Source organism: Nipponia nippon, unplaced genomic scaffold, assembly GCF_047370975.1.
Source record: "Nipponia nippon isolate SJK-2023a ecotype South Korea unplaced genomic scaffold, ASM4737097v1 scaffold_7, whole genome shotgun sequence".
Taxonomy (NCBI): Eukaryota; Metazoa; Chordata; class Aves; order Pelecaniformes; family Threskiornithidae; genus Nipponia; species Nipponia nippon.
In genome coordinates, this window is record NW_028262391.1 from 52,547,208 (window position 1) to 52,561,579 (window position 14,372).

A 14,372-nucleotide genomic window follows, 5' to 3' on the forward strand; every position below is an offset into this window, starting at 1 on the left:
GCCAATTCCCCATAAAACGGGTGCGGGGCATGGGGGGACGTTTGGGAGCGGAACGCGCGGGCCGCGCCGCCGCGTTTCCGCCGGAGCCCGTTCGCGGGCGGACCGGTCCCCCGGTGCGCGGTGCCGCCGCCAGGTGAGGCCCCGCCGGGTCTGCGGAAGGCGGCAGCGGGGCGCGGGGGCTCGTTCCGGGCCCAGCCTCTCCTGTAAGCCGGGGCGAGGCGAGGGCCGGTGCTCTCGGGCCCGGCTTTCCTTCCCTGCGGGACCCGCTGGCCTGCGGGGCCTGTAGGGGGGCGTGGGGGTGCCGCCGCCCGGTGCCGCGGTTAACGGTGGCTTTAATTAAAATGTAATAAACATCCCCTCCGGTCAGGCTGCGCAGGAGCGGCGCTGGGGGCGAGCGGCGAGGCTGGGCCCCTGCGGGGCCGACACCGGCCCTTCGCTCCCGGGCCGTGAGGGGACGCCGGCGGTGGCGGGCCCGGGCCCCGGCGGGGTGAGGCCAACCTTCGCCCTCTGTAGCTCGGAGATTCCGGGGTGAAGGATTTTCCTGCTGCTGCTCTGAGGTTGCATGTGAGTAGGGTGAGGGGCAGGGAGCCAGAGGGTGGAAATCCTCTCTGGGGTGAAAGAATGGACTGGAAGGGGTTGCCCAGAGAGGTGGGAGATGCCCCATCCTTGGAAACCTTCAAGGCCAGGATGGGGCTCTGAGCAACCTGATCTGGTCGGAGATGTCCCTGCCCATGGCAGGGGGATGGACTGGATGGCCTGGAAAGGTCCCTTCCATCCCAAAGCGTTCTGTGGTTCTATAAGAATAAAGCCTGTCCTTCCCAGGAGAGATGCGGGGCGTGGGGTCTGCAGCCATTCGGCCTCACGGCTTCCAGCTCCGCCATGGTTTTGTCGTGCCGGGAGCTGGTGTGAGCTCCCCAGCCGCTTTCGTTTCTTCCTTTAGCCGTAGGAGGGTGGGGGTTGAGCCTTCTCTTTCAAGGCAGTGAAGACTCATCTGCTGCACGGCCATGATCTGCCCAAGGCCCCCAGTGACAACCTTGGTATTCAGGTGTGCTCTGCCAGAGTTTGTGTTACGGGTTATCCCTGAGCAACAGCAGGTAAAGGAAACGGCCCCCGCTGTTATTTGCCTTATCCCGAGTGTCTGTAAGTCTGCACACACCCAGTCAACACTGGTTCTCTGAAGCCCATAAATGCACAGGCCCGGCTAAAGGTGCTGCTGTTTATTGTTCCATTAAGTCTGGACTGGCGCTGTGGAGAAAAGGGGATAATGTAATTTTTGGAAGCGGCTGTTCTGAAGCAGCAGCGAACACCTGCTCCGGAGCCGTACGAGGAACGGCGAGTGCGCCAAGAGCACTTAGCTGCACTGGCCTGGAGCACGGCGTGATCCTGGCAAACAGTCGCTTCCAATTAATGCCCCTCTTAACGCTTGGGGCATTAACATCTCGCCAGTGAGCCGGCCTTGGGCGCGGGTTAGGAGGAGGTGATTTGGTTTAGTTTACGGATGGTGTTTTCTCTTTATTTTAGATTTTAGTCTCTACAGAGAAATGGAAAGATGTCACGCGAGCTTTGTCGTGACCTGTTTTGTTTTTTTTCCATCCTGACAGTACATGTCATGAGTGCACATGGTTACCACGCTCTGGGTTTAAAGCCTCTCCCCCTCCCAGATGTTTCCGCACTAAATCACAAGTTTCTTTTGCAGAAGCAGAAATTGAGGTCAATATGCAAAAGAAAATACGTGCACAGCCAGCATTTGGCTGGAGAAATGCTCTGAAGGTGGATGGGAGAGAGCGCGGGCCTCGCAGCTATGCAAAAATAAACACTTGTGGCTGTCAGCGGATGCTGCCCGTGGACGCGTCTGAGCAGCCCGAGCTGGGTTAAGCTCTGTTCAGCTCGTCCCTGAGTAGCTGCCAGTTCTCTGCATCCTTTTTGTTTCAGCTCCTCCCCATGGTGGGAAGCTGAGCTCGGAGGCTATTTGAGTTGAGCCGCTCCACTAACAGGCATTTATTAAAAAATTTTGTAAAAAAGCAAGTCATTAATGCCAGCGTTGAGGAAGTGTCACGTACACTCTTACGGAGTGAGAAGTTGTCAGCCTTTGGCTATCTCCTGTTGTCGTTGTATCTCTCTGGGGGTACTTTAGTGGTGGTGATTAATAGATAGGCCGTGCAATAAAGCCCTTTTTCTTCTGCCACAGCCCTGTTCTTTCCTCTCTGCTCCGCTGTTGGCATTGCTGATGGTCTCTGTATGGAGAGGGTGCTTGTTCTTGCTGAGCTTCCAGCCAGAGCTCCAGGCTCTGTGCAGAGGGCGGGTCAGGATTCTTCTGAGGCATCTCTTCAATCCTCTCAATTTATCTCTTCTTCCTCTCATCTCTGGTGTACCGGCGATCTCCTCTGCAAAGTGTTCCTGTAGTCCTGTTTCCCCACGATATTCTTCTGGGCTTTTGCACTGTGCGTTAACTTTTTCCCCTGATGCTTCAGTGAGGTGCTCTAAGCAGAATCCAATATTATTACACAGACCTTTCCCTTTGAAAGGGAGAGGGTGATGAAAAGAGGGGTAAAGAGCAAACTTCAGGGACTCCTTACCAGTTACCACAAAAGCTTTTTTGCTGACTTCTCCCATGAGCAGATAGGTTGATGTCATCGTGCTGTCTAAGCACGAAGGCAGAATGTGCGACGTTTGTGCCAGCCTGTGATCTTCCTGTAAAGCCTTTAATGGTGCTGGTATGCCTCCCTGTTCCTTTTTGGAGATATTTCTCTGTTGAAATGCCCCTGTACATCGTGTCACCGCTGTGGCAGAGCAGCCAGGCCAGGGTGACACTTGGGCTGGGCTCAGATCAAGCTCTGGCTGCGCAGGTGGAGCCCTGGTGCTGCGGCTGAGCTTGTCCCGATGCTCTGCCCAGCTCCGGGTGCTGCCAGGTTGGTACTTTCAGGAGTAACAAACCCACAGGTCGGCGTGTGCGGGGCTGCGCTTCCCTGCTGCTGTTTGCTGGGAAAACCAGCTGGTCAGCGTGGGGAGGGCTCCTGCTGCCCGTGACTGTTCGGGAGCCGTTAACCACTTGGTCTGTCACGTAAGAAAGCTTCTGAGCCGCCGACGCGGTGTTTGTGATGGATGACCTGTTAGGTGGGAGGGTTTGGGCACTTCCCTGTACTTAGATGTTGCTCAAAGGAAACAATCCTCCCGGGGCTTGGATTTCGTGTCTACCTCCGTGCTGCCTAACTTGAAGCACAGAGCAAGGCAGTGGTTTACCAAAGTGGGGGAAACTGCAAATCGAGAGCTGGGTACTGTTGTCTTTAATTTCTTTAAATGCTGGTCCCACTGAGTAAGAATGGCACCTCAAGTAGCCACTGCTTAGTGTCCTAATATTACTGATCGATGAAAACTATTTCATAATTTAAGTTGGACTGTGTTTTTTTGGGACGCGGAGGCTGCATAGGGAAGGGTCTCTGTCTCCTGTTCCATCCGCACAGGGCCCAGCACACTGGGGATGCAGCAGTCTGAAGCATAAACATTAATAATACAGTGGGTATTATTCAAATGAAGGCTGCCACTTTTCCTTGGTGGGAATAAACCCCTGGGTAATGGCTGCACATACTTATCTGTTCCTATAATTGCTTTCTGCAGAATCGCTTCAAAACAAGCAGTGCTGGCAGGATGCTGGTCTCCCTGCTCTTCCCCCAGGCGAGCTGGCCCCTTCGATGCCTCATCCAGGACTTGCACCGTTGCAGATGGAGGTTGCGTGGGCAGAGGAGAGCTGGCTGTCCCCGCAGGGGTCTGCAAACCGCATGGGCAGCCTGCGGCAGTGACGTTACCCCCGTCTTCACTAGGGCTTTGGCTTTTGGTGATAAAATCGCCATCGTTGACCAAAACGGTGAGCACACTTACAGGGACCTTCTCAGCCAGAGTCTACGCTTGTCCCAGGAGATCTGTAGAGCTCTGGAGTGCTCCAGCAAGGATTTGAAGGAAGAGAGGATCTCATTTTTGTGTCCTAATGATGCCTCGTATGTGGTGGCCCAGTGGGCTTCCTGGATGAGCGGGGGCATAGCAGTGCCCCTTTACAAGAAACACCCTGTGCAGGAACTGGAGTACGTGATACGGGATTCGCAGAGCGCTCTAGTCATCGCAGCGGAGGAATATGTGGGGAAAATAGCCCCTAGTGCTGAGAAGCTGGGAGTCCCGGTTCTGCCGCTTCTTAGGTCTCATAGTGATGGACCTGCAAGTCATGCAGTGGTGGAAGAGGGTCCCTTGACAACCTGCTCCTCATGGAAAGACAGAGGAGCCATGATAATCTACACCAGTGGGACGACGGGAAGACCAAAAGGTGTCCTCAGCACCCACGAGAACGTGCAAGCCGTGGTGAGTGCCGCTTTCCCTCTGCGGAGCTTGTGCCAAGTTACGGAGGGCTTGGCCTTCAGAGGTGATTTGGCGTTGCAAACCCCAAAGCACAACAGGCCTTACCCCAACCAAATTCCTGCACAGAGCTGTGGGGCTGTATCTTGAAAGTCCTCAACACTTTTAAGGTGAACGCACAGAGGAGTGTTTGAGGCTCTAAACTTTGTCCTTTTGGTGCTGCTGTGCTGCAAGTGCAGCCGGGCCAGAGGGACTCTTCTCCTTGCTTTCCTGGAAAGCAGAAGGGATGAGACCTGTTGTAAAAAGACTGCTTTCTTTGCAGTTTGCTTTTCTTCACCGTGACTAGGAAAGAATCTTTGCCCCTAATTGGAATATAACTTAGCCCAGCCCAGTACAGTACTGTGTGAAGTCTGTGCATTATTCAGCTATATATCCCCAAGGCAAAAAATCCATTAGCTCTCTGAGCCAAAAGGAATTAAAAGTTTGAATGAGCCTGCTGACTACCTCACCAGTTGGTTATCGCTGCCTGCAACTGCTAGACTCATGCCATTAGGGAAAAAGGGCAGGGAATACATCGTGCCTTGCGGATGCCTCCGAGAGCTTACGTTGTTCTGGGTGCTCGGATATTGCAGTGTCGGGAGTGGTATGAAAGCCTTGATGGATAGAGCCAGGGCTTGGCTATATGGGGCAAAGAATCTGTTCCCTTACAAATATGCTGATCATTTGGGAGGTGGCCTCAGCAGTCACCATCTTTTGTGTTGTCTTGCAGAAAGCCTAAAACCTGCTCCCTGCGCTGTTGAAGAGGGTTGCGAATGACATGAGTAAATTCCAGCATTCAAATGCTTTTTTATTTTTAGATGGCTGGAAATAAGCTTTCCAGTTGCTAACGCTGGGCTCTGAAGGGCATTGTTCACCCAGAAGCCTGAGGTCTAACGCTTTAGATAATTACCCCTTCAGAGCAGAGTATTTTAGAAGCTTGATATACTAATATTTTTTTACTAAGATGAAGCCCACTTTCTGTTTATCAGATGGTGATTTTCTGCTCCTACTGACTATCCCTTACAGGTGGTAAAAGCCCAGTGTCATCTCTGTCCAAACTACGAGTTCTGGGAAAATTAGGGTTTTATTACTGTTTCTGCCAACTGCATGTGCAGCGGCAGGCTAATAATTTTGTAGGTCCTACTTAAAATCATTGTTAACTATTTCTCAGTAACAAGGAAGGACTTTGCTGATATATAAAGACATGTACTGATAAGATGCGGAAGGTTTTCCTCTTGTATTCTGCTGTTTTGGGGGAGGTTTTGCTCATGCTGACCCTAAAGGAAAGACTTTTTTTTTTTTTGTGCCCAGGCGTCATTCCAGGAGGTCTGGGATTTCTGCCGCCAGCTGTGCCCAGGGGATCTGGGGCCTGGATACCTCGGGCTTTTCAAGCGGTGAGGGTCTTTCCTCCTGCCTTAACGCTGGGTTGTTGGTTTTCTTCTGCAGACCACAGGGCTGGTTGAAAAATGGCAGTGGAAGAAGGAGGATGTTATTCTGCACGTGCTGCCTTTACATCATGTCCACGGGGTGATCAATAAGCTCCTCTGTCCTCTCTGGGTGGGAGCGACATGCATCATGTTACCCGAATTCAGCGCACAGATGGTAAGCCTGGAGGGATTGCGCGTTGTCTTTGAAATTCAGTAGCAAGACCCCATGCATTGTAATTAGAGCAACTTCAGAAAGAAGTTCTTAAAGAATTCCAGCCTCTTTAGCCACTGGCTGCATGCGGTCCACAAAGCGTCCGTTAAAAAACGCTTTCAGTTGGACGCTCAGTCTGGAGTAAACGTGCTCTTCTGGAGGCTGCAACTTGTTTAAGTGTGATGTACCTAATCGTAACGCTAGGCTGCCCCTCCTCGTGATGTTGAGGGTCTCTGACTGGAGGTGGGCCCTTCTAGGTACCTGCTAAGAGCATCTGCGCCCAGAATGAGGGTTGTTAATTTTCTAGTACCAGGAAAGGTAGAAAGACTGGATTTTTCTCTTGCATGTTAGCAGTGTGCTGCTTGAAGCTATGCTGCTTGGTGGATATTTCATTTTTATTAGCTTGCATTTTCCCTTCCAATCCTGTGTCCTCAGTGTTTTGTATGACATTACACGACAGAACACAGGCTTTAGAGTTTCTTGCAGCCCAGGTAAGAGAAATACCGGTACTCGTCACTTGCATGGAAACATTGCTCTTCCTCTGCAGAGAAACAAGTGTTAACAGATCTGTTGGTTTAGACTCAGCGATATGAGAGAGAGTTTGCAAATCGAGAGCTTCTTGCAGCCTTGCAGGAGGGAAACCTTACGTGCATGCAATAGAGATGTGCTTATAATGTTGTTTCCTAGCTGAGACGGGAAAGGCCAGTCCCGGTGTTCTGCTTCTCTTTTGTTCCTTGCTGCGGTGGCAGGCAGCCGACCTAAAGAGAGGAAGAAAAAGGACTAAAAACAGGGCAACCAACAGTAAGGTAGAACAGTTTTTGCAGTTACCGGCCCCGGGATCCAGCACCATTCATGTTGTGGGTGCTGCAAGAGATGCTGGAGCGTGCGGTGTCACTGTTAAGGGCGCAACTGGGTTTGCAGGTGCTGGCGTCACCTCGTAGCAGAAAGGAAACGTGCATTGTCGGTACAGAACTCCCTGGGAAAGTGAAAAGAGCCTGTCAAGGCTGTGCTGTGTAGCTAAACAGGCTGCTTTACCTGTTTGTATTTATTCATATGCTGGGCGGCCTCGTCGCACTGAAAGGACAAAGTGCAAAAGTGTGGGATACGCTCAAAGCCTTTGATGGTGCTGCAGTCAGGCGAGGGAGAGCCCGGGCTCTGATCTGAGCGACTGCAGGACTGTGTGATTCTTCGTTGCTTATTTCTGCTTCTCAGAGAAGCAACCACAGAAAATGCATGCTTCCTTTCTTGTTTCAAGACTGCCCTGACACCTGAACACCCAGTTGGTGCCCGAGCACTGATCCTTCGGGGGGGGGAAGAGCCCCAGAATCCCGGAGGCGCAGCTTTGTGTTCGCATTTCCAGGGTAAATAGGTAGGATGCTGCGGTAGAAGGCGGCAGGGAGGTCCCCTGGCAGCTGTAGCCAGTGCTGTCTCCTCAATGGTCACTGCCAAATTGTCTTCCTCCGCGTTTAGGGTGTCACCCCAAAAGCTTGGGGTGCAGCAGGGATGCGTGCCCCACGAAAGCCGGGGCTCAGAGCGTGCCCAGCCCTGGGGATGCTGGTGAGGTGGCAGAAGAGCATGCTGGCAGCCTGGAAGCAAAGCCAAGCCCTCTGGAGGGCGCGTTTCTCCACGTCCTGTGCCACCGGTGATTGATTGTCCCTTATACCCTTGCGTTTTTCCTCTTCTCTCTCCCGACATCTGCAAATCAATGGGCTGACGTTGAAGGATGGGTTCAGGTGCAGGGGAGCGGGAGACCCAGTCCGCCTTCTCTGATCAAAGCTCTCCCCCAGACTTGACAACCAAGGGCAAGCGGGGACAGTGCCGCAGGGCATCCGAGTGACCCTGGAGGTTGAACTTGGGCAGGGAGGTCGGCGTGGCAAGCGTGTCTGCCGCAGCAAGCGCTGTTCCGAGGGCTCTCAGGTGCATTCAGGCTCTGAAGGACGTCATTTGCTTTTTCTATTTTTTTTTATTCCCTTTATTTTTCCGAGGGCCTCCCCTGGGAGCTGAAAGTGGTTTGATCGACACTACAAAGAAAGCACACGAGGGTAAATAAGGCTTTCTTGTGGAGTTTAATGCAAGCTGCCTTTCAGTTCCAGTCTATTTTCACCAGCTGTTTACAAAATGCCCTTTGCTACTGAAATCAGCTTTCAGAAAAGCAGCGGAGTTTCAGTGGAGGATTTTGCAAAAGGAGCCTGAGTTTTGCTGTGTGCTTTTTTTTTTTTTTTTCCTTCGCTGCACCTTGAGAAAGCAGCCAATTATAGTGTGATATAAAAACTCGAGCGGCAGCGAAAACACTTGACAGGCTGATCAAAACAAGGCTAGGAACTTACTCTCAACCTGCTGCAGACATATTTAGCCTTGAGTGATACTGGCAAGGGTTCAAGAGAACCGCAGCAGCATGCCCAATGTGTGTTTGGTTTCTAATCACTAACACTTCATTATACAAAATAAATACTTTATTATTACAGTGTTTATTAAATTACAGAATTTGCGGCGTGCCTTATAGTCGCGGATACAGATGCCGGTCTGGTTTCAGTGGTGGTAATAATGCTCTTTTTTTTTCGTAGTTAGAAGATGTTTCAAGCCCTGGACCAAGGCTTGCTTGTCATTCCCTGCAGTGCAGTGTTAGGAGGTGGCATCTTTCAGACCCTTCCGTCTGCTTTTGGTAGCTGTCCAAGGAAAGGTTAAAAAATCAAGACTGTGGAGTAACCCCAGTGTCCTGACCAACATCCACTCTCGTACTAAACAGCACCTGATGTCCGCGGCCACATGCAAGCTATTGCTGGGGCCACGAGGGCTCATTAGAGTGTATTGAGATGCCTCAAGCGTGAAAGTTGCTGCATAAAATCAGATTCTTTTCATTAAATGAGGACATCCATTACTTTGCACTAGCTACTGTACGTGTTATAATTCACTTTATAGCACCATCTGTAAAGACTGTCTTGCTTAAGCTTTTTGTAGCATCTTTTTATTGTAAGTTATTAACAAATATGGCTGCATCTATTAATCATTTATTAATAAAGGGTTTATAAATTAATTTCCAGCATTACAGTTCTCTCGTATGTGGCATGAGAAGTCCTCTGGTGCGTGTAGTCCTTGGGGTGCGGCATGTCTCTCTCGGGCCGCTGCCTGGAGGTCGTGAGATGGTGGGAGCGGCCCCCGGTGCTCCCGGGTGTGCTGCCGGCGCTCGGGAATGGCAGCGCTGACGGCGGGGGGAGACGTTTTCAGCGCCGCTGCGGGCGTGTGGACGTGGAGCAGGCAGGAGAAGAGCAGCGAGCCTGAAAGCGTGTTCCTCCCAGCAGCTGTGTGGGGCAAGGGTGGCTCTGATGATGATGATGATTGGGTTTTTTGTTTTTTTGTTTTTTTTCTTCAATAAGAGTGAGAACTGGGAGAGCAGAAACCTCCTTCGGAACCAGAGCAAGCTGCAGGCTAAGCATCCCTGTACGATCCTCCCATCAGAACCTGCTTCCAAGCTGAGTTTACTTCTCCGGCTGCGCTGCTCCTGTTTGCAGGCAGCCAGCGCTTCTCAGCTGCTTCTGAACCGGTTTGAAATGCCTGCCTTTTTTCTTATGCAGGAGTAGAAATTTTAAAAATGCTGGATTTGTACAGTTTTTGTGCAAATCAGTGGCCAGAGGAGAAGAGATTAATGCCTCTGCTTAAGGAAGGAGTGCGAGGTGAGCCCATGAGTAAGTGCTTTTTTGAAGGCTTCTGTGAACATCGCGGTTTGCACCAAGCAGATGCTAGAGCATCCATTCCCTAGCGACTCCCTCTCTCCATCTCCCTTCCCCGTCTCGATTCAGTGAGCACACCCTCTGGTGTGACTGTTACACGATGGAAATGTCGGCAAGTCTGGAGAGACAGACCCAGGGGGAGCTGGGCGTCCTCCATGCCGTGACAGTTCCATGTCGGCAGCCCTGTTCCGGACTGGGACCCGGCTGGGCCGGGCACCCTGCGGACAGGAATGTTTTGGAGCGAGCCGTGAGGTCGGTGTCTGCTTTGCAGGATCCTCTGCTGAGCCTTCTGGCTGAGGTGGGTCTGCTCTGAGTTTGAACGATGGGAGCTACTTGTCTTTGCCTTGGGCCACCTCTGATCTCGCCTTAAGGGAAAGATGCCAGATGATCTTTGAGGTCCCTTCCAACCCAAACTCTTCTATGATTCTATGTTCTAATAGCAAAGGGCTCCCTGTCAGCTCTTTGCATTGATAAACGTGAGATCGGATCCCAGGAGGTCTGAAGTGCAGAGTGGGAAATAAAAGTATTCAAAAATGTGAAGGAAAAAGCTTGCTCTGCTGAGTGACGGGGAAGCTTATAGAAATCTCAGCTCTGGGTGACCTACTTGTGGTGCCTGCTGCCCGCTCGGCTCTGCTGGGCAGGTTTCGAGCCATGGCGTGCTGCCTGCAGAGTGACACCGCGCTCTCTGCCCTGCAACCGCTCCCATGATAAATAGGCTGAGATGCAGATTTATTGCCCTGAAGTTCCAACAGGAGCTGCTGTTGCGGTGCCAGCCTTACCGCATGCCTGACTTGAGGTGCCCCCGAGGATCAAGCCCTCTCAAAATCATACGCGGTTTTACAATGTCACACGCGAAGCCATCAAAATCGGTAATTTTATTTGGACCCTTCTTTCTAGGCATTTGTCCTGATGGGAATGATGAGTGCCCAAAGCTAGCGTGTGTTTTGGGACCAATTCCCCCGCCGTGCCGCGATCGCGTTGTCACCCACGGCAGCTTTTTCCCCGTGGTGGGAGGGTGCTGCAGACCTGATGCTTGTCGAGGTTTCGCGCGTGAGGTATCGCTCCGGGGTCACTGCTGCATGGTACGGTTACACCCCTGACTTTCTCGTGAAGACCAGCAGCCTGCGCTACGTCTGCGAGCAAACTGTTTGTCCTTGCTGCTGCTCTTATCTGTGCAAACCAGGCTGGGCGCTGATGCTTTGTACCTTCGCTGGGCTGTGCAGGGAGATCTACGGCTCGGTTGCCTCCGGGAAGGAGAAGCGTGCACCGCAGTGAGCCTCTCCCCCGGATCTGTCGCTTCTGCAAACATCGCTCTGGGCAGCTCTTTTAGTTTGTTTTTAAACGAAAAGCAAATCCAAGCAGAGGAGTCTGAGCTCCAATAACCGAGCAGGGCGAAGAGGCTGCTCGTAGCGTGCTGGGGATGGCGGCTCCCACCCAGTTTCAGCTGGAGAAAGGCAATTGTCTTTTCATCCATTAATGGGCGGCTTCAGAGGAGTAATTTTATTTCAGACTCAGAGAGGAGTCGGTGGAGGGAGGAGCGGGTCACTAGTGAATGGATTATGTTTGATCACTTCTCACAGACCTGGCTTTAAAAAGTTAGAGTTTTTCTTCCCGTCTCCCCAGATCTGCCGTCTGTCCTCAGCATCTGTTACGGAGTAATGTCTTTTGATGTGTGTGGGGAAATATAAAAAATGGAACCAGAGCCTGTCATATTTACTTATATTACCAGGTCCCAGGGAAAGCACTTGCTCCTTTCAGTATGCCTGCAGCATAGGAAGGGTTTAAAAGCTTCAGCCTGGAATGCAGAGGGGCCGTCAAACTGCACTGATGAATAAATGATTAAAACCAGAGTCATGCAGAGCGCAAACAGTTTGGGGTTATAACAAACATGAGACGAAGCCACCACGGGCCCAGTTTCCCTTTGAAGAGAAGAATGTTGCGCTCCCTGCGTATCGCTCGCAAAGCGTCTGCGGCTCCGTCCTTCGCAGAGAGCAGAGCTCCCCTCGATGCTCTCCCATCTCACGTCGTGCCCATCCACCTCCGTCGGGATAAACCGACCTCGGACGTGGCTGCGTGGTCCTGCCATCCCTTCGGGCTTTCTGTAGAGTTACGGGAGCTTTCTGTCCTCGGCATTTGGCGCAGGATCTCACCGAACGAGGAGCTGGTTTGGCTGCAGCCACGTTACTGCCTATTGCTCTCACAAACACGCCGAAAATGGCAGGCGGCCCTTTTCCTTGCCGGCGGTGCTACCCGCGCGGCGGCGATCGATGCAAAACACAAACCCATCTCCCCGATCAAAAGGGAAGTAAAGGGATGATTTAACCTTGCATTAGGGCTATTGTTACTTTTGAAAAGGTTTAAAAAAAAATTCAATAACAACTGAAAATGATACAATAATTTTATAGAAGAGAGGAGCTGTTGTATCTGTCAATAGAGGCAGCAGCACGGGCTGTCTATTATCTGTTTGTGGGCTGGTGGGAAAATCCGTGCCGATATTCGCTTCCCTTCCAGCTTTTGGGCATTTTTGCCTGCATCTCTGCTGGCTGTTTTTAGGAGTCCTGTCTCAGGCAAAGTCTTGCAAGATTTAGCATACAAATGGTTGTTGCCACCTTCTTTTCTTGCATTAGAAGATGTCCAGATGTTGACAGATTTGGTATTTTCTGTCTGGTTTACGGCATTCCGTGTCTCCCTCTGAAGGTGAGGCCCCTGTAAAGGAAAAAAAAAAAAGTTACTGCCTTTTCTCCTCTGTGTTTGCATCGCTTGCTTCAGGTCATCTTAGCAGATCTGGAGGCTGGTTGGGAAGGTTGCTGTGTGGAAGGACCATCTCTTGGAGCAGCTTGCGCGTTCCTCCGTCCTCGGTCACCCTCATGCCATCTGTGTGCTAGAAGTAACACATGGGAAAAATCTTACAGCTGTGTCTCGCTGGGGTTGTTTTGTACCCGCTGGTGTAATTTTCTCCTTTGTTTTTTTTTCATGTACTGATGGCAAAATCCCACTTGCCAGCCCATGGAATTGCTCAAGATACGCTTTTGTGGAGTGGGAGGGAAGGAAAATCAGGAATGTCGGGCTGACGGGAAGGCTCTTGGGAACAGAAGGTCTTCCACTTCTTTGCTGGCTCAGGCGGCCCTGTCCTGTAAGCCTGGCCTGGGCTTTCGCCACCGTTATTGCTGATAGGAAGCTGTTCCCACTCTTGCTTTCTTGCAGTTAGAAACTTTTTGTTTCTAGCCCTTCTTAAAAGGAATCTTGGTCCATCTCCTGAATATCTTCCATTGGACGACTGCTGCTTCCCTTGTGTCTGGTGAGCGCTCGGTGCAAAGTCCAGCAGCCCTGGCACGCAGTGCCGTGTTTGCCTCCAGAATCCATGGCTTTTTAAAAGCACTTGGAGTCCTGAGGTATCAGGTGAGCAAAATAAAATGCAGTGATGAGCTGCCGATACCCTGTCCACAGGTAATTGATGCGGTGATGGTGACACGTGGGACAACGGACGGGGAGATTGATTGTGTTGCTCTAAGCCTGACGGTGTCAGAGGATGCTGTGTGCTGGAAGGGCAAAGCTGGCCTCTTGCGATGAGCCTGTCCAAGCCCCGGGATTGATTGATTAGTCCCAGGTAACGACACTTTCCCAGATCCTTCTCTCAAACCGTGAAGTTATAGTTATAAAACAGAAATAGCTGTTACAGCTGGCTGGGCAGCGACAAGCCCTCTGGGCAGCTCGGGGTCTGCGGAGGGCTTGGGGCTGCCAGCTTTGTGCCGTGGCTCGGTGCTTAGTACCGTTAAAACACGTGGGTAGGATCCAGATTTGGCTGAGCAGGGGCAGAGCAGGTGGAGATGCTTGGCTGTCAGCGGATCACCCCAGCAGCTGGTGGCACAAATCCAAAGGCAGCTGCTTATCTTCGGGAAAGGGGCTGTTGCTGGGGCGAGTCGGACTGGCGCAGATAAAGCTGCCCCCGTGGCCGGAGTGGCGGTGGGGAGGATTTTATCTAGGGCAGGAGCTGAGCAGGCGTGCGAGGACGGGGGGCTCTGGGGTGCAAGAGGGATCTGCTGTGTTGTGGAGTGATGCTTTTGGTTTTGTCCAAATCCATGTGAAAATAACTCTGCTGCGTGGCCAGACTGGAAGCCTGCCTGCGCTCCCCACAGCTGCCCTCGACTTGTGAAGGCAAAAAAAAAAAATAAAAATCACAGAGTAAGGACTGGGCAGCCCCGAGCATCTGTCTCCCTTCAGTTCTTTCGGCACAGTCCTGATCCCTGCTTGCCATCACCCGTCTCTCCCTGCCCAAGGCGATGGCTCTCGGGAGCACCAGGAGAGCAGGTCCGTGTGTTCAGCCCCTGCCTTTGGAGAGATCCTTCTCCATCCTGCTGCCTCCAATGGGAAAGATATCGGGGGGCTGAAAAGAAAAAGATCTGTGGGGAAAGAGGCCAGGAGGAGTACGGTAGGGGTTAGATCCTTCTAAATGCAATTTTGCCTATTCCGGCTTGTTTTAGGGAATCATGCTGTAGGTGGGGTTTCTGGAAGGGAATGCGATGTTCCCTCTCCAGGCACGTCAGCCATCGGTCTGGGCAAGCCATGTTCCTCTTCTGCTTTCCCTGATGCCGAGGGGATCTTGCAGCGCTCCTGTCCCAGCTCCGG

The 14,372-nt window shown here is 51.9% G+C and overlaps 1 protein-coding gene across 7 annotated transcripts in view; it reads left to right on the top strand.

Moving 5' to 3' along the window:
- ACSF3 (acyl-CoA synthetase family member 3) overlaps positions 1-14,372 on the top strand; it is a 66,981-nt gene continuing 52,609 nt past the window's right edge. For 5 of the 7 annotated variants that reach the window (XM_087738888.1, XM_087738881.1, XM_087738887.1 and 2 more), the window contains exons 1-3: positions 1-133; positions 3,616-4,347; positions 5,827-5,982. In XM_087738888.1, coding sequence (XP_087595014.1) covers positions 3,646-4,347; positions 5,827-5,982 — 858 coding nt within the window. In that variant the 5' untranslated portion in view covers positions 1-133; positions 3,616-3,645. The other 2 variants (XM_087738883.1, XM_087738882.1) reach the window with 2 other exon arrangements.